The sequence below is a fragment of the Bos taurus genome, chromosome 23, assembly GCF_002263795.3.
Source record: "Bos taurus isolate L1 Dominette 01449 registration number 42190680 breed Hereford chromosome 23, ARS-UCD2.0, whole genome shotgun sequence".
NCBI classification, from domain to species: domain Eukaryota; kingdom Metazoa; phylum Chordata; class Mammalia; order Artiodactyla; family Bovidae; genus Bos; species Bos taurus.
The window spans coordinates 39942475-39962295 of record NC_037350.1 but is presented as its reverse complement, the minus strand read 5'-3'; the positions used below and the strand labels follow the sequence as shown (position 1 = coordinate 39962295).

At 40.5% G+C, this 19821-nt stretch overlaps 1 protein-coding gene across 1 annotated transcript in view; it reads left to right on the top strand.

Moving 5' to 3' along the window:
• CAP2 (cyclase associated actin cytoskeleton regulatory protein 2) overlaps window positions 1-19821 on the top strand; it is a 134996-nt gene that overhangs the window by 40214 nt on the left and 74961 nt on the right. The window contains 1 exon segment of the mRNA NM_001098979.2: window positions 13926-14003. Coding sequence (NP_001092449.1) covers window positions 13926-14003 — 78 coding nt within the window.

Below are 19821 nucleotides of genomic sequence, written 5' to 3'. Positions count from 1 at the left end.
TGCTTAGTGTTGCAGTGCATTCTAGGATAAGGAGTACTTGCTACCTCTAATTTTTCTGATTCATTGCAGCAGCCAAGTATCCTTTACTTGTATAGACCCCAAAATTCAGCAACCATGCAGCACTTCTGGCTTTGAGAGTCAAAGGATTTAGTTTAAACATGTTGGTAAAATGCTTTCGATTCCTTAAGTGTTAGAAAAGCAAGTTAGAGAATTTTGAGAGGGGCCAATTTGCCAAGTGTCTTGTCACTATCAGATCAGATCAGTCGCTCAGTCTTGTCCGACTCTTTGGGACCCCATGAATCGCAGCTCGCCAGGCCTCCCTGTCCATCACCAACTCCCGGAGTTCACTCAGACTCACGTCCATCGAGTCAGTGATGCCATCCAGCCGTCTCATCCTCTGTCGTCCCCTTCTCCTCCTGCCCCCAATCCGTCCCAGCATCAGAGTCTTTTCCAATGAGTCAACTCTTCACATGAGGTGGCCAAAGTACTAGAGTTTCAGCTTCAGCATCAGTCCTTCCAAAGAAATCCCAGGGCTGATCTCCTTCAGAATGGACTGGTTGGATCTCCTTGCAGTCCAAGGGACTCTCAAGAGTCTTCTCCAACACCACAGTTCAAAAACATCAATTCTTTGGCGCTCAGCCTTCTTCACAGTCCAACTGTCACATCCATACATGACCACTGGAAAAACCATAGCCTTGACTAGATGGACCTTTGTTGGCAAAGTAATGTCTCTGCTTTTGAATATGCTATCTAGGTTGGTCATAACTTTCCTTCCAAGGAGTAAGCGTCTTTTAATTTCATGGCTGCAGTCACCATCTGCAGTGATTTTGGAGCCCAGAAAAATAAAGTCTGACACCGTTTCCACTGTTCCCTGTCTATTTCCCATGAAGTGGTGGGACTTGTCACTATGCATTGACTAAATTTGAAAATGAAATTAATTTCAGAGAAGAATTTTGTTCCGATTACAAACTTAATCTGCCTGTCAGAAAAGCAAACAGATTTAAACACACAGTAGTGTTTTCTTTTTTTCTATTCTGATGTCTTAAGAAATACTCACTGGTTTTAATTATTTCAAACAGTTGGTTTTTTAAAAGGTCATCTGCTACAATTAATTGTTTAGAAAAGTTTTATATTGGGTTTTTAAAATTACAGTGATTAGTTTTATACTATAGATTTTACAAACTTTTCTACACATTCTGTTGTTTGTGACCTGCTTGTTTCGACCATGTGTTCTGGGCATCTTTCCATGTCAGTAAGGTGAGGTCTATACTATCACTTTTAATGACTGCATAGTATTTCATTGCATGGTTATACCATCATTGATGTAAACAATCAAAATCATAGGTGGAGGAAATAATATGGACAAGGATGCAGAGCCCAGATGAGGGTAGGACGATTAAGGCCCTAGGGTGTGACTCTGAAACGACGTACACCTGGGCTCCACGATTGTCTCACCTGGTCTCTTCCCTGAAAGGATGGGCATCTAGTGGTATTTCAGTCCAGTTCAGTCTCTCCGTCGTGTCCGACTCTTTGTGACCCCATGGACTGCAGCACGCCAGGCTTCCCTGTCCATCACCAACTCCCGGAGCTTACTTAAACTCTTGTCCATCCAATCGGTTGTATTTATAATCATTTAAAAAATTACTGACGTTTTACTTTTTTTCATTTTTTCCTTATTATACATGAAGTTACAGTGCATATCCTTATACAAATACTATTCTATAATTGTACAATTATTTTCTCAAGGTAAAGTCCAAGGATTGGTACAGCTGGGTCAGTGATAAATGCTCCCTAATACTTACTGTTGTCCCCCCTACCACATCCCGCCCTTCCTGCCCACCACACACATTGTACTGATTCATACTCTCAGTGTCTAAAAGTGCTTTAGGCTGTTGGGTGATAATTACAAACTAGCAAAATAAAAATTTTAGGGATACAATGCATGATTTGAACGCACATTATTATTCATGGAATTAATTGTTTAAAAAACTTTGCCCTCTGTTACACTAGCAAGAAGATAAAAACAAAGCTATATGTCCCCCTGTATTTTTTTGCCAGAGAAGATCATTTATCAGTTCTACCTTTTATTTATTTGACACGGGATGAAGTTTGTTTAAATTGGTTCTCTGGGGCTGGATGGGACATGTTCTGGATGGGGTGTTACTTTAATGGAAACCGATAATGCAGCTGAGCTATGTAATAGACGATTTCAGGCCTGAATGTAGAAAGGACATGTTGGAGCTGTTCCTTAGTGTCAGAACTGTGCACTGTGGCTGATGCAAACTACTTATGTGAGCTGGAAGTTGCCAAGGCAACAGTCCTATTAATGAAGAATGAACCTCTCTTATTATCAGTGCCTGGATGAATTTTTTTTTTTTTTTAATAAAATGTGCCTAGTAGTCTCACATTGACATTTTCAATCTACCTACTCATCTTTCCTTTCTAGGCTGCAAAACTATTTAGCTCTATTCAATAAGGATGCATTCTTTCTCTGCTAATGAAAGTGAAATCATTGGGGAAAAAAAAAAAAACAGTCAACTGTAAGGGCAGTAAAAATACTAATTTATAACAATTACCTAATATAAAATTATTGTCCTTTTGATATATGCTTTGGCTAAGGCAGAGCCTGAAATTGACTGGGACTTGGTAGGTATTTGAGCAGGCCAGAGTCTTTAAATTAACTTGTCTTTATGATTTAATGGAGTGTTGCCAACATATTTATAAATAAGTGGAGTGTGACATTGCTTCTTCCTTCTCCTGGTCAGACTGTAAATTTAGACTCCATTTTATTGTGTGCACACTAGAAATTTAAAAAAAAAAAAAAAAAAGCTGTGGTTGTCTTGAGCCAGAGAGCCATGTTAAGGGGGACGATGGTTAGAATGCCTGGGTACCAAGCATTGTGCTTCCTGAGGTCTAGAAAGAAGGAAATCATTTCTTCAAAAAAAGAATACATTCCTGGGACTTTCCTGGCCATCCAGTGGTTAAGACTCCACACCGGGAATGTGGGTTCAATCCCTGGTCAGGGAACTAAGATCCCAAGTGCACGGCCAAAATAAAAAAAAGAATACATGCCCTTTCTTAATGAGAATACTTCTTATGTTTTGTCAGGCTAACCAGATGAGGAACTTACCTTTCAGTTACGGTTATTGGCAGCCCATTCCTTTCAAAACGGAACGTTAGTTGTCTGTTCCACCCAAATATCACCTTGTCGCCTGTTACAGTCATTAGTCATTCTCGGCTTGTTTCCCCCGAGAAGGTACTCAGAACTTTCTGATTATGAAATTAAATAATAAACTTCGATTGTGTTCTCATCACATCTTTTTGATAATTATTTTCTGATAGTAAAATTTAAATGTTTGAGGTAGAAATTTTGACAATAAATGTATGAAGAAAAACATTTTAAAAACCACTCATAATCCCACTACTCAGTTAACTGCCACTGATGTCGTGGCATACTTACTTCACTGGGACATTGTTCAAAGTCCTCCTTGCTAAGATAGAATCCACACTGATCTGTGAGGGCCGTATGTATAAGGACAAGTGACACATACCAACGGAGAGACGGAGATGCTGACCGAAATCAAGGGGACAGTTGTAGTCTAAGCAAAACTTGGCCCTTCTGTGTCACTGTGGCAATTCCAGGATCAACAACAAGTAGCAGTTAATCTGATTTTTCATTTCTTATATCATTGGACTATATGGCTGACAAAACAGATTTTGCCATCAGAACAAGTTTTAGCACAAGCATGCCTCCAATTTTCTTTGTTAATAGTAATCCTGGCTTGCTTCTTTGTGCCTTTCCTATTGGCACATAGGGAAGAGAGAGCTGTTTCCCAAACATGCAAAATAGGACAAAGTTCATGGGAACTAAAGATGTCATAGTGAAGAGACACTGTGTACTTGCATGTTTTATTCTTGGCAGTGATGGTATAAAGAGGCAGTTTGGGTGTTGCTTTAGTCCCCTTCAAGCATCCCCAGATAAATATGATAAAAATAACAGTGATAAGCACAAAGAATGAAAGTCTCATGCACTGAGGATAAAAGCTTCTTTAGAGAACTTTGCTATTTTTAACAAACTGAAACAATCCAAGGAAAAATAGAGTGTTTATCACTGAGTCTCTTGGTGACCCCCTGTCAGCACAGTCCCACCATCCTTTCCTCCAGATAATGCCCCTAAGCCCTTCTCGCATGGCTGTTCATAACCAGCCCCACTCCGATTCCATAATCCAATGTGCATACATCACAAGGCAGGTCATGGGGAAATGCTCTGTCATCAGAAGGATGAAGCTGGGATGGAAGTTCCAAAATGTCTGAAGAAGGACATTTCAGTTTCTGGTTCTGCATGTAAAGAGCCTGGAAGTCACCACTCCATCCAAATAACAAGGAAAAAGCTGAACTCTGAAAAAGCAACTCTTGTTGGGTCCTTAAAGGAGGACACAGGGAAAACTGCTGTCCCTGAGACCAAAGAAACAGGTGAAGTTTGGGCTTAATGGAGCAGCGACTCATGACTGAAACTGTCAAGGGAACCAGTTGTTGTTCAGTCGCTAAGTTGTATCTGACTCTTTGGGACCCCATGGACTGCAGCACACCAGGCTCCTCTGCCCTTTACTATCTCCTGGAATTTGCTCAAACTCATGTTCATTGAGTCAATGACGCTGTCCAACCATCTCATCCTCTACTGCCCTTTTCTCCTCCTGTCCACAATCCTTCCCAGCATCAAGGGCTTTTCCAACGTGTCAGCTCTTCATATCAGGTGGCTAAAGTATTGGAGTATTTGTTGAGGTAGAAAAACCTGAATTATAATTGGCAAATTATTGGAAGCTCAATGCAGACAACTCAGAGTTAAGAATTCTGGGGGAACCCATTCATAGGCAGCCCCCAAATATTTTGAGATTTACCTCTAACAACTCAACTAGGTTCCCACAGTAAATCCTGGAGAAAAATCTGCTTGAGCTTTTGGCAGGTGGAGGGCAAAAAGAAGCATTTTGAAATAAGCCAGAGCACTGGGTTCTTAGTAAGGCCCTAGCATTACCCTACTACCAAAATAAAACAAAGACATTATAAGAAAACTACAGACCTATATTTCTGTGAACATAGATGCAAAAATCCTCAGCAAAATACTAATTAAATCTAAAAAGGTATAAAAAAGAATTGTGTACCATGATCAAGTTGGATTTTTTCCCCAAGTATGCAAGGTTGGTTCAACATTCAAAAATCAATTCATGTAATCTGTCACATCAGCAGAAAAAGAAAAATCACATGATCATTTCAATAGATGCAGGGAAAGCATTTGACAAAATTCAACACCTATTCCCTGGTGGCTCAGCGATAAATAACCTGCCTGCAATGCAGGATACTCAGGTTTGATCCCTGGCTCAGGAAGATCCCCTGGAGAAGGAAATGGCAACCCACTCCAGTAATCTTGCCTGGGAAATCCCATGGACAGAGGAGCCGCAAGGGCTACAGTCCCTGGGGTCACATAGAGTCAGACACGGCTGAGCGACTAACAACAATAACAAATTCTTTGTTGGGAAGATCCGCTGGAGAAGGGATGGACTACCCACTCCAGTATTCTTGGGCTTCCCTTCTGGCTCAGCTGGTAAAGAATCCACCTGCAATGTGAGAGACCTGGGTTTGATCCCTGGGTTGGGAATATCCCCTGGAGAAGGGAAAGGCTACCCACTCCAGTATTCTGGCCTGGAGAATTCCATAGACCGTATAGACCATCTTTTAGGACTTGAACTAGCTCAACTGGAATTCCATCACCTCCACTAACGTTGTTCGTAGTGATGCTTCCTAAGGCCCACTTGACTTCACATTCCAGGATGTCTGGCTCTAGGTGAGTGATCACACCATCCTGATTATCTGGGTTGTGAAGATCTTTTTTGTATAGTTCTTCTGTGTGGAATTCTAGTTGAGCTATTTCAAATCCTAAAAGATGATGCTGTGAAAGTGCTGTACTCAATAAGCCAGCAAATTTGGAAAACTCAGCAGTGGCCACAGAACTGGACAAAGGTCAGTTTTCATTCCAGTCCCTAAGAAAGGGAATCCCAAAGAATGCTCAAACTACTGCACAATTGCACTCATCTCACACGCTAGCAAAGTAGTGCTCAAAATTCTCCAAGCCAGGCTTCAACAATACGTGAACCGTAAACTTCCAGATGTTCAAGCTGGTTTTAGAAAAGGCAGAGGAACCAGAGATCAAATTGCCAACATCCACTGGATCATGGAAAAAGCAAGAGAGTTCCAGAAGAACATCTATTTCTGCTTTATTGACTACGCCAAAGCTTTTGACTATGTGGATCACAATAAACTGTGGAAAATTCTGAAAGAGATGGGAATACCAGACCACCTGTCCTGCCTCTTGAGAAACTTATATGCAGGTCAGGAAGCAACAGTTAGAACTGGACATGGAACAACAGACTGGTTCCAAATCGGAAAAGGAGTACTTTAATGCTGTATATTGTCTGTATATATACAGACAATGTATAAAATAAGCTGTATAATCCTGCTTATTTAACTTATATGCAGAGTACATCATGAGAAACACTGGGATGGAAGAAGCACAAGCTGGAATCAAGATTGCCGGGAGAAATATCAATAACCTCAGATATGCAGATGACACCACCCTATGGCAAAAAGGGAAGAAGAACTAAAGAGCCTCTTGATGAAAGTGAAGGAGGAAAGTGAAAAAGTTGGCTTAAAGCTCAACATTCAGAAAACGAAGATCATGGCATCTAGTCCCATCACTTCATGGGAAATAGATGGAGAAACACTGGAAACAGTGGCTGACTTTATTTTTCTGGGCTTCAAAATCACTGCAGATGGTGACTGCAGCCATGAAATTAAAAGACATTTACTCCTTGGAAGAAAAGTTATGACCAACCTAGACAGCATATTGAAAAGCAGAGACATTACTTTGCCAACAAAGGTCCATCTAGTCAAGGCTATGGTTTTTCCAGTAGTCATGTATGGATGTGAGAGTTGGACTATAAAGAAAGCTGAGCACCAAAGAATTGATGCTTTTGAACTGTGGTGTTGGAGAAGGCTCTTGAGAGTCCCTTGGACTGCAAGGAGATCCAACCAGTCCATCCTAAAGGAAACCAGTCCTGGGTGTTCATTGGAAGGACTGATGTTGAAGCTGAAACTCCAATACTTTGGCCACCTGATGCAAAGAGCTGACTCATTTGAAAAAACCCTGATGCTGGGAAGGATTGAAGGCAGGAGGAGAAGGGGACGACAGAGGGTGAGATGGTTGGATGGCATCACCGACTCAATGGACATGAGTCTGAGTGAACTCCGGGAGTTGGTGATGGACAGGGAGGCCAGGTGTGCTGCATGCAGTCCATGGGATCGCAAAGAGTCAGACCCAACTGAGTGACTTTCACTTTCACTTTCAACACCTATCCATGATAAAAACTCCATAAACTAGGACTAGAGGGAAACTTTCTCAATTTAAAAGTTTCCCTCTAGTCCTAGTTTATGGAGTTTTCTTACAATGACAAGAAACTGAGAACTAACATCATATTTAATGGTAAGAAAATCAGAGATCAGGTGCAAGGCAAGGATGTCCCCTCTCACCAATCATTTTCAACATCAAACTAGAAATTTTTGCTAACGCAAATAGGTGAGAAAAGGAACTAAAATGCACCCCGACTGGGAAGATATAAAACTGTCTTTTATCACAGATGACATGACCTTCATCTATGTAGAAAGTTGAAAAGAATCAACAGAAACTCTCCTGAAACTTAATTAAGCGATTACAGCATGCAATATTTGTTAGAGAATTCATTAGAAATGTGAATTCTTGGGCCCACCCAAATCTCCTGAATCTGAAACCCTGGGGGTGAATCCTGACAATCTCTGTTTTAACAGAGCCTCCTGGTGACTGTGTGACTCAGCTGGTAAAGAACCTGCCAGCAATGCGGGAGACCTGTGTTCAGTCCCTGAATTGGGAAGATCCCCTGGAGAAGGGAAAGGCTACCCACTCCAGTACTCTTGCCTGGAGAATCCCATGGACAGGGGAGCCTGGGGGGCTACAGTCCATGGGGTCGCAAAGAGTCGGACATGACTGAACGACTTTCACTTTGACATTCTTTCACCAGGTGACTATAATGCAAACTTAATGCAAACCAGTGGAGAAATGCTGGTGTCAGCCTTCTTCATGGTTCTTTATGTCAATCCAGACAGCTTTGATAACCTGACTTTGTACGGTTGGTGCTTGTGTTCATGTCTATAAGATTAAGCATCTTCAGTATTGTTTGAAGCAAAATCGTGAAGTGGGTGAAACTTGGCTTTGGCTTCCCATCACTTCTTTTTGTCAGCTCATCTTCCTGCCTTGCTTTCATCTGTCAGGTTCTCTTTTACCTTTTTGTTGGATGAAACTCAAGAGACTTCACCGTTAGGATAGATTAAAGGGTCCTAAGGAATCAGATCTAAAAACACAGCACCTCTAATTATAAAATACGGGACTTTGGCAGACTCGTTGGGGAGGAAGGTGAAGGTGGTGTTGATAGTGACCTTCCCAGAGCCCCCAGATTGCACCTGATGAGCAGATGCCCATTCCCTTGACCTTCAGTCAGAGAAAGAGGACCCCCTTCCCTTTGCTGTCTGGTTCACAAGAAGAGGACTGATACAGTCATAAGATCTGGAAATACCTTCAGCACAGGCATCCTAGCTGGATGCTTTTTGCATCTCCTCCAAGTCTTACCTGTGCCCTTTCTCCCAGTTGCACCTTGCTCATTTTATCACCCACATGGTGCTTTGTGGCCTATAGATTTCCCAATGAAATAATGCGAAGCTTTAATGGGTGTCCAGAGACCAATTGGGCTTCCCCGGGGAGCCAGTTCTCTCTCAGGGGGATTAAATGAAAATAAGTCATATTAACTGGTGTCTGTTTATCCCGAGGCTTGCTTTAAACTGATGACTGAAATTCATTCTCCTACTCTTTCCCCTCAGACTGCAGGCCAAGATCATACCCCAACCTGTCTGTCCAAGAATTCTAGTCACCTAAGTGAAAATTGATAGAATTCAAGCAAAATGCACAACTTTGTCTCTTACCAACACTGTCCCTTTCCTCTCTGCACACACGTGCTCACAGGCAGATAGATGCGCATGTATACCCACAAAGGTCACTGAGGCGCTCCGAGCCTGGCACATGTGTGAAGAACAAACTCAGCAAAACCCTCAATTATTTGTCGTTACTGAAAATCCCTACGTTGGACTTTCTCTTTCACAATGTTTTGAACGGCCTGAGTGAGCCAAATTCTTCCTTTCAAGTTATCAGAACTCAGCAGGTTCAGAGGAATTGTTACTGATGCTGTCTGGTTGAGGGGACTCATGGAACTTTCCAGAAGTAAGAAGCAGGTAGATCAGAATGCCTCAAAGATGGAATAAAAATTCTTTGAAATGTGAATGGATTAGATTAAAAATGAATGTAGTTTAGAGTCTGCTAGTCACGCCCAGAGTTCCAGGGAGCCGGAAGAAGTACACAGCTGAATCCTCAGAAAGATTTGTCTACACCAAGGGAGAGTGGAAGCAGATAGCTAAATATTCACCCTTTCTGTCCTCCAACCTCCACCGCTGTTGCTGAGTGAAAGGCCATGTGGGGGGAGAGACTAATTAATGAAATTGGCCATCTTCACCTAATCAGACCTGCCAGAAAATTGTTCTGTTAACAAAGAGCTAAATGTTGTTGCTCAGGAAAGTAAAAAAGGGCAGTGATTGTGTTCATCTTAGGATAACTACAAAAATATTGTTAATGCCATCTCTGAGCTGCAGTTTTAACTGTAGAAGTCAGGCAATCCCAAATTGCTGTTCCCACAGCAACTATGATTCAGATGACTCCACAAGGCTTACCATAGATGAGGACCATACTTCTGTATCATCACTGTGGGAGAAGTGCAGTTCTTTTATTTATGTCTAAGCCATGGAAAGTTTTATTTCATAAGCTTCTATTTGGAAATGTGGTTATTAGAGACTGACAAAAGTCCTTCTGAACCACTGAAAATAAATGTTTTGATGTATAGATAAGCATTCATGCTACTCTTGAGCTTCATGTTCAGGAGGTCATAATGGTCTCTAGGACAGTAAAATTTGAAAATCCTCTATTTCCCTAAGGAATATCCAAAATTTGAGATTTTTGAGCAACATAATCCCAACACTCAGGCTGCCAGGACAAAGAGGAGATGGTGTACTCCAAAAAGGAAAATATACCCTCATTTAAATATTCATAAGATTTAATCTGTTATGTATATGATGATGAATTTGTCATTCTAAATGTAAATGATCTACAAATCTTGGTTTTATTTTAAGCATTTTCTTGTCAGTAAGAGGGAAAAAAAAACCCTTGGATGAGAAATGAGAAAAGTTAAGCGTTCCCTTTTCCTGTCTCCTATTCCATCCGGCCCTAGAAGATTAGGAAGAACACTTTTGCTTGAAGTGGAAAATAAACCAGTCTCCAGTAAGGTGGCAAAATGCTCAAGGAATCACCCACAGGGTTACTAGAAATAGTGTGTCAGAGAGGAACAGAGCAGGCAAAGGAAAGTTCATTGTCTCAGAGGAAATGAGACAATGAACAGAAACAGATTTCTCACTGTGGCTTAATTAGAGTGTAACTTAGACTCTTAAAACTGAATAAGAGTATTAGCATATTTTTCGGAGAAGGCAATGGCACCCCACTCCAGTACTCTTGCCTGGAAAATCCCATGGACAGAGGAGCCTGGTAGGCTGCAGTCCATGGGGTCGCTAGGAGTCGGACTCGACTAAGCGACTTCACTTTCACTTTTCACTTTCATGCATTGGAGAAGGAAATGGCAACCCACTCCAGTGTTCTTGCCTGGAGAATCCCAGGGACGGAGGAGCCTGGTGGGCTGCTGTCTATGGGGTCGCACAGAGTCGGACACGACTGAAGCGACTTAGCAGCAGCAGCAGCATATTTTAAAAATATTTTTCAGGGGCTTCCCAGATGGCGCGGTGGTAAAGAATCCACCTGCTAGTGCAGGAGATGCAAGGGACACAGGTTCAATCCGTAGGTCGGAAAGATCCCTGGAGAAGGAAATAGCAACCTGCTGCAGTTTTCTTGCCTGGAAAATTCCACAGACAGAGGAGTCAGGTGGGTTACATTCTGTGGAGTTGTAATGAGTTGGACGTGACTGAGTGAGCACACAGCATAGCTTAAGGTGATAGAACAGTAAGAATGAAATACAAAGGGAAATTGAAGTCTAATGAATCGAAATCAAAAACAACATTAATACAGAAATGAAATATAAATTAGAAATGTTAATGTATATGAGACCCTACTGAATATCTGTGTATCACAATAGAGAAAAGTATTGATATAATCATAGTAATTATAGATGACAGATAAGGAAATGAAAGGCAGAGAGAATCTAAAAGGTATGAAATCATTCAAATATTATACAGTATGAAGATAATTGTTTGAACCCCTGAGTAGAAAATCTAACAAGTAGAACAAAACATATTTTGAAAGATAAAGTTATGTAAGAAAATGTACCATAAATGAAAGGACCAAATCTATTCCAAGAAATATAACACAGAATGCTCAAAATCCAGACATAACTTAAATTGTTAAGCTTCAAGGATAAAGAAATAATTCTTCAGGTGTCAGAATAGAAAAGTCAGTTTCCTACAAAGGAGAAAACAGTCAAGCTGGCTTAGATTTGTGCATTGCCACAGTCACTGCTGTCCTTTCTGCACGTGGTGAGAGAGAGAGACCCAAGGATGTTATATCTAGCCAAGATGTTGTTAAAATGTATAGACAACAGGGAGACATGCTTCAGACTGAAGAACTTAAGCAACTTTGAGACCTTTTTGAGGAACATACTTGATAATGGGAGTCTAGCCAGGAAAAAAAAAAATCAAAACTCAGAAATGGAGAAGCCATGGTAAAACAACTGGTGAGAACCACTAGGTATGTCTAAATGTAGAAGTAATTCTCAGGAGCTATGGGGTTAGCATTACAGTAAGAATAATAACTAAAACAAAGTGAAAAATGGAGACCAGAGGTAGAAAGAAGTGGGAAAGACCTGTGCTCTTGTCTTTCCCAACAAGGAGTCAATTAGTATCATCTAAAATTGCATTATGTCATTTAAAATATAAATACATAAGTATTCCAGTCTCTTAATATTTTATATTTTTATCTTAGAATGATCATTTGTGTGCATGCTCAGTTGCCAAGTTGTGTCCAACTCTTTGCAACCCCGTGGACTGTAATCTCCAGGCTCCTCTGTCCATGGAATTCTCCAGGCAAGAATACTGGGGTGGGTTGCCATTGCCTTCTCCAGGGGATCTTTCCAACCCAGCGATCAAACCTGCATCTCCCACATTGACAGGCGGGTTCTTTATCACTGGGCCACCAGGGAAGTCCAGAATGATCATTTAGATCATTTAGAATGATGCATAATTATAGTGCAGAAACTTTTATTTGAAGCTTATCAGTTCTTTCTCTTTCATCTTTAGTATCCAATTATAACGAAAATTTATACTTTCATTTTAAAAAATAGTACTTAGGGTATGGTCCCATTTTACCAATGTCTGTCTGCATATGGATTTTTAAAGATGGATGCTGTGATGTTCATCTTGTATTAATAATGATTATTTCTAGGTTACGAGGTATTTTTAAAAATTTTTTAATCTTTGTAACTTATGGGATTTAAACAAATATTCTGAATCATTGTGCTTTGTCTTATGAAAACAACTGTATGACTTTTCTTAAAAACTAATTGTGTGTGATATAAACATTTGGAATTATTTTCTTCTTGATACTCTTCTGTAACTTTTTGAATTTAAAAAAATTAAAGAATTAATCAACTAGTTAAGACTGAGTAGATGGTAAGGATAAGAGAATATGGTACCACGTATTTGAAGACATTCCCACCTGCTCAACTCCTTTTAGGGTGTTGAGTCCAGGTAGACCTGAAGTCTCCTCCAGAGCCATCTAACTGAACAGTTGTAGCAACTACTATTGCTCAGTGAGCATATCTTAAATATTTATTTTTGTTTATTTATTTGACTGTACCAGGTCTTAGTTGCAACATGCAAATCTTTAGTTGCAGCGTGGGATCTAGTTCCCCAAGCAGGGATCAAACCTGAATCTTCTGCATTGGGAGCACAGAGTCTTAGCCACTGGGCCATCAGGAAAGTCCCAGGTGACCGTATCTTTATGGGGATAGCTTAAGGGACAGTTTTCTTTCCATTATCAAGTGTAGAACAAATCAGGGTGTGAAAGAGGATAGCAGAGACACCCTTTGGAAAATAGTTACACTTTGAGGCTCAAAATTTTTTAATAGCTTCATTGAGATATACTTCACATATCATAACATTCACTCTTTTAAAGTATATGATTTGGTGATCCTCAGTATATTCACCACGTTGTGAAACCATCACCACTGTCTAATTCTGCAACATTTGCATTGCCCCCGAAAGAAGCTCCATGCTCATTAGCAGTCACTGCCCATTCCTCCCTCCCGCCAGCCCCTGGCAACCACTAATCTACTTTCTCTCTGTAGATGTGCTTATTCTGGACATTTCATATAAATGGAATCATACAAATGTGGTCTTTTGTGACTGGCTTCATTCACTCAGCATAATGTTTTCAAGGTTCCCCCCATGTTGTAGCATGGATCAGCACTTCATTTCTTTCTATTGCAGAGTAATATTCCATTGTTATGGATATATCACATTTTGTTTGTCCATTCATCAGTTGATGGACACTCTGGTTCTTTCTGCTCTCTGGCTATTATGAATAATGATGCTGTGAGCATTTATTTACAAGTTTTTTGTGTGGACAGGCATTTTCATTTTTCTTGGATATATACCTAGAGATGGGACTGCTGGATCATATGGTAAGTCTCTGTGCAGGTACTCACACCATTAAACTGTTGCCGTTTTGTTTTTGTTCCCAGGCAGAAATGGTGCATAGTGCTTTCCAGGCCCAGAGAGCTTTTCTTCTGATGGCCTCTCAGTACCAGCAACCCCAAGAGGTAAGAGTGTATCCTGAGAACCAAGGGTGCCCGGGGAATGGGCAGTGTAAGATAGAAAACAGGCAAGCAACAGAACCAGTTACTGTGAGACACATCCCGAAAATGAGATGCATAGGACTGAAAGTTCTGTCTCTAATCCAGATTATAGTACAAAACATTTCTTCGGCCTTTACAGTCTTATTATGACCAAATTTATACAGTGACATTCGACATCACCTATTTAAAGGGTCAGTTTATCTATGTCGCCTGTATTCTATTCATTTTTACTAGTCTCACAACTAATTTGTAATTAAGGAAGTATTTACTACTAATTTTTAGTTCATACTTTGTACTTCTTTGTTATCAAAAACTGCTAGATTGCTGCTTCTCAAACTCTAATCTTCATCCGAGTCAGTCTGGATTCAATGATTTGTTAAAGTGCAGAGTCTGGGTCACAGGTCTAGAATAGAGCCCAGGAGTCTATAGTTCTAACAAGCTCTCGGTGATGCTGCTGCTGCTGGTCTGTTGCTACATTTTGAGCAGCAAGACTCAGGTGTCCCCACCTGAAATGCCCACCAGCACAAAATCTTTTTGTAGACAAATACCAAGCTCGTGTTCTTTTTTCCTATCGTGTCTATATCAAAGCAGGCTGTTATGCTGCATTAACAAACATTCGCAAAATCTTAGTGATTTACAGCCCTGATTGACAGTGATGACATCCAACTCCAAATTTCCTGTCTCATTTTGGACTAAGACACATGGTTCTTATACTCTCTATTACAAAGGATTTCAAATTTTTCAACCTTGATCTATAGGAAAAAGAGTATTTTATTTCACCATCCAGTTACACAAAACAACAGTTGTAATGTGCATTTTGTTATGATGTATTTCACATAGTCAATTCTATTGCTCTGTTCTTTTCTTCTTTTTCAATTTGTCACCCACTGCATTGATTTCATGATGTACTTATGAGTCAGCCCATCTTGCACCTTGCAAGCACCCCTCTTTCTTACAGACCTATTACAGTGATCCTGATATAGAACAACTTGTGAAACATGTGCAGAACATCTCATGCTTTTCTTCTCTCCCCTTGTTGTAATTTATAAAAATGATCTTTGGGCAAAAGATTGTTCTAATCTTTACAGTATTGTTGCTAAGAATTCTAGTGACACAGAAGAGCAAATACTGTACAATTCTACTTATATGAGGGATCTTAATTAGTCATACTTGCAGAGACAGAAAGTAGAATGGTGATTACCAGGAGCTGTGGGGAGAAATAGATTGTTGTTGAATAGATAGATGGTTTCCCTTTTGCAAGATGAGAAAGTTCTGGAGATCTGTTTCATAACAGTGAGCATATACTGAACACTGCTGAACTGTGCACTTAAAAAAAGGCATATACAGGAAGCCTTTTTGGGTCTTACAGACCAGGTGCTACCAAACTATGGCCCATGGCTCAGATGCCTGCTTTTTTGAATTAAATGTTACTAGAACATGAAAAAAAAAAAAAAAGAACTCTAGTGACAATTTATCAAGCCCATCTTTTCCCAGTTGATAGAAGGAGTCTCACATAAAAAATGGCCAAGAAACCCCTTTTCTATATGTGTAGAATTTTGGTGCATTCAGCTCTTCACTGGGTCCAGGGAAAATAGGATATTTCTAATTTGCGAGCATGAAAAATGAAGTTCAGTGATACATTTTAATGCCCTGGCCATGGAATCTGGACCTGGGCCCATTACTTTACTCACCATCCAAAGTTCTCTTCATGGATACTACACATAAAAAGAGCTGCAATGCATAGTCATTTATAAGAGTTATGTGGTAAAATAAAACTGTAGAAAATTTTTATAGTTAATAGAGAGAGGTGAAATAAGTGCTGTTGGCATGGAGACGTCTCCCATCACCTGGGAGAGATGTGGGAGACGATCTTTAATCATCTCTACCATGTGTTGCTGTTCATTTGCTCAGTCACGTCTTGCTCTTTGCGGTTCCATCGACTGCGGCGTGCCATGCTTTCCTGTCCTTCACTATCTGCCGGAGTTTGCTCAAATTCATGTCTGTTGAGTTGATGATGCCATCCAACCATCTCACCCTCTATCACCCCTTCTCCTACCATCAGTCTTTCCCAGCATCAGGGTCTTTTCTAATGAGTTGGGCCTTTGCATCAGGTGGCCAAAGTATCGGAGCTTCAGTATCAGTCCTTCCAATGAATGTTCAAGGTTGATTTCCTTTAGGATTGATTGGTTTGATCTTGCAGTCCAAGGGCCTCTCAACAGCCCCACAGTTCGAAAGCATCAATTCTTCAGCTCAGCCTTCTTTATGGTCCAACTCTTACATCCATACATGACTACTGGAAAAACCATAGCTTTGATTATATGGATCTTTGTCAGTAAAGTGATGTCTCTGCTTTTGAATATGCTGTCTAGGTTTGTCATAGCTTTTCTTCCAAGAAGCAAGTGTCTTCTAATTTGTTGGCTGCAGTCACCATCTGCAGTGATTTTGGAGCCCAAGAAAATAAAATCTGTCACTGCTTCCACTTTTCTCCCTTCTATTTGCCATGAAATGATGGGACTGGATGCCATAATCTTTTTTTCTTAATGTTGAGTTTCAAGCCAGCTTTTTTTACTTTCCTCTTTCACCCCTATCAAGAGGCTGTTTAGTTCCTCTTTCTAAGTTAAATAAGCAGGAAAGAAATAATATACAGTCTCATCATACTCCTTTCCCATTTGAACCAGGCCATTGTTCCATGTTCAGTTCTAACTGTTGCTTTTTGACCCACGTATGTGTTTCTCAGGAGTCAGGTAAGGTGGTCTGGTATTCCCACCTCTTTAAGAATTTTCCAGTTTGTTGTGATCCACACACTCAAAGGCTTTAGTGGAGTCAATGAAGCAGAAGTAGATGTTTTTCTGGAATTCCCTTGTTTTCTCTGTGATCCAATGAATGTTGGCAATTTGATCTCTCATCTCTATCGTGAGTGACCCCAAAACTTTGGCCACGGCTGAAAATGTAACTTCTGCTAGCCCAGTGCCTCTAAAGTCCTGGATGGGCACCACTCGGAAGGCTTGTCACAGGGGTTTTTGGGAGGTCTGCTGCCTGTGCCCCTCCATTGTTTCGGACAGATGGGCAGCACCTTTGTGGTCAAGGCCCACATCTGTTGTGCTGTAACTACAGCAGGGAGTGCCTTCCCACCTACAGACACTTCCATATTTTCTTCAACACGTCTTATGCTGCTGAGAACCTGACAATGAAACTGTGTGAGTGTGTGCTTGCGTGAAATTAATGTGTACTGGTACACAGTGGAAGAAATTAACCCTAGGTTTCCAGCTAAAGGGAAGATGATTTATGGCCATTGACTGGCCTGTTGATTTTGTTCTATTAAAAAGACTAGGAAATCTGAGTTTTTTAATCCTCCATAAGTAAGAAAGAGTTTCTTCCACCTGCCCTCTTTTTCTGTCTTTATTTGACTTGCATTTTAAAAGGAAATATTGGTCACAGCACTGTGTACAATAGCCAGGACATGGAAGCAACCTAGATTTCCATCAGCAGATGAATGGATAAGAAAGTTGTACAAATACACGGTGGAATATTACTCAGCTGTCAAAAGGAATACATTTGAATCAGTTCTAATGAGGTGGATGAAACCGGAGCCTATTATACAGAGTGAAGTAAGTCAGAAAGAAAAACATCAATACAGTATATTAATGCATATATGTGGACTTTAGAAAGATGGTAACAATAACCCTATATGCGGGACAGCAAAAGAGACATAGATATAAAGAACAGACTTTTGGACTCTGTGGGAGAAGGTGCGGGTGGGATGATTTGAGAGAATAGCATTGAAACATGTATACTACCATATGTGAAATGGTAGTATACATTGATCAGTCCAAGTTCTATGCATGAAACAGGGCAACCAAAGCTGGTGCACTGGGACAACCCAGAGGGATGGGATGGGAAGGGAGGTGGGAGCGGGGTATGGGATGGGGGACACCTGTGGCTGATTCATGTCAGTGTATGGCAAAAACCACCACAATATTGTAATGTAATTAGCCTCCAAATTAAAATAAATAAATTAGTTTAAAAAAATAAATAAATAAAAGGAAATATTGGGACTTCCCTGGTGGCCTCGTGGTTAACAGTTCACCTTGCTATGCAAGGGCCACAGGTTCGATCCCTGATTGGGGAACTGAAGTCCCACATGCTGTGCAGTTACTGAGCCCATGTGCTCAGGAGCCCGCACTCACCATAGCTAGAAAATTCGTGCCCCTCAATGAAAGATTCTACATGATGCAACAAAGACCCTGTGTGCGTACTGCAACTAAGACTTGAGGCAGCCAAATAAATAAATAATTATTTTTTAAAAAATAAAGAGATAGTGCCTTCCTGTGCACTGAGCAGGAATCTAAAACTAATTTTTGTCCTTTCATTATTTAAAGAGTCTAAGAAATTAGAAGAGAAAGGAGGATGAGAGACCCCTTCTGTCTGTTCCTCCAGCTAGTGATATGCATGGCCCAGCAGAGTGCTCTGCCAGAGCACTCACTCAGTAAGGATTTTCTAAGCTGTGGGGCAGTAATCCAATGTGTTGATAATTTATTCATCTTAAACCAACCAAGAAAGCCTAGTAGTTAACCTTAGTACTTAAGCTAATTACTTAGGTACACTGAGAGATTCCAATTATTTATGGGTTTATGCCCATAGGTTTGAGATTAAAAATATATATGTATTAATTTGTGAGGGTGGTCAAGGGTAGAATCTTTGGACTTGGGCCTACCTGGATTTGAACCCTAGATCTTCTACTCTTTAGCTTTGTGAATCCAAATGCAAGAAAAACAAAAAGGATCTTTTTTTTTTTTTTTTCCTGGATGGCTACTTGCAAATTAATCTGATAAAGTCCACAAGAAACTCCCACTGAACTGAGCCACTCTAAACCAACTTGTCAAGTTACCCACTTAAGAAAGCAGTTAAATTCTCTTAGCCCATGTTTCCTTATTTTTAATAGGGATAATAGTTCTTATCTCATAGAGTTATTGTGAGGATTGAATGAGAAAAAATATGCAAAGGTCAAGTGATTGAATAGGAGACTTTAGTACTAGTTAGGTTAGTCCAACTGCTTTAAGCAGAAGTGCCTAATTCTCATTTTTCTTGCTTGCCTGAGGTCTGCTGTGGTGTTTTTGATTGACAGTCTTCCATATGGTCATTCAGGGACCAGGCATCTTCTATCTTTTAGCCCCTTCCTGACTCCAAGTCCTTGGCCACTGACTCAGGAAAGACAATGCAGGATCATTCCTGGAAAGGTTTTATGGGTCAGACCTGGAAGTGGCATATGTCACCTCTGCCTTCATTCAATCTCTTGGACACTTGTAGTTGCAAGGGTGGCTGGGAAATTTAATCAGCCTGTATGCTGGGAAGGAGAAATTCATGGATTTGGTGAGCATTTAGCCAGTCTGCCAGAGTGGGTAAGTTGGCTTGACTAAAATGAAGTCTGTCTTAGTGGAAATATCTTTCTAAACTTTCAAGTGGGTTTTTCTGGGCTAATCCCCTAGGAGGCATCCAGAGAAAGACAAGAAAACTTTCCAATCTAACCACTGAATTTGTTTTCACTGTACTTGAGTATAGAGAGATCTAGAGATGTAGATACATATATAGAGAGATCTCAACATTTCTTTTAATTAGAGTGAGTTCATCCCCCCCTTTTTTTGCCTCTGTATTGTTTAACACAAGGTGTCAAATTATTGTCTAATATTTTGAAATGGCAAGCAAAGTAGTCATGTGACTTTGATCTCAGAACATGCCTTGAGTAAATTAGGTGGGGCTAGTGGCAGGTCTGGAAATTGTAAAG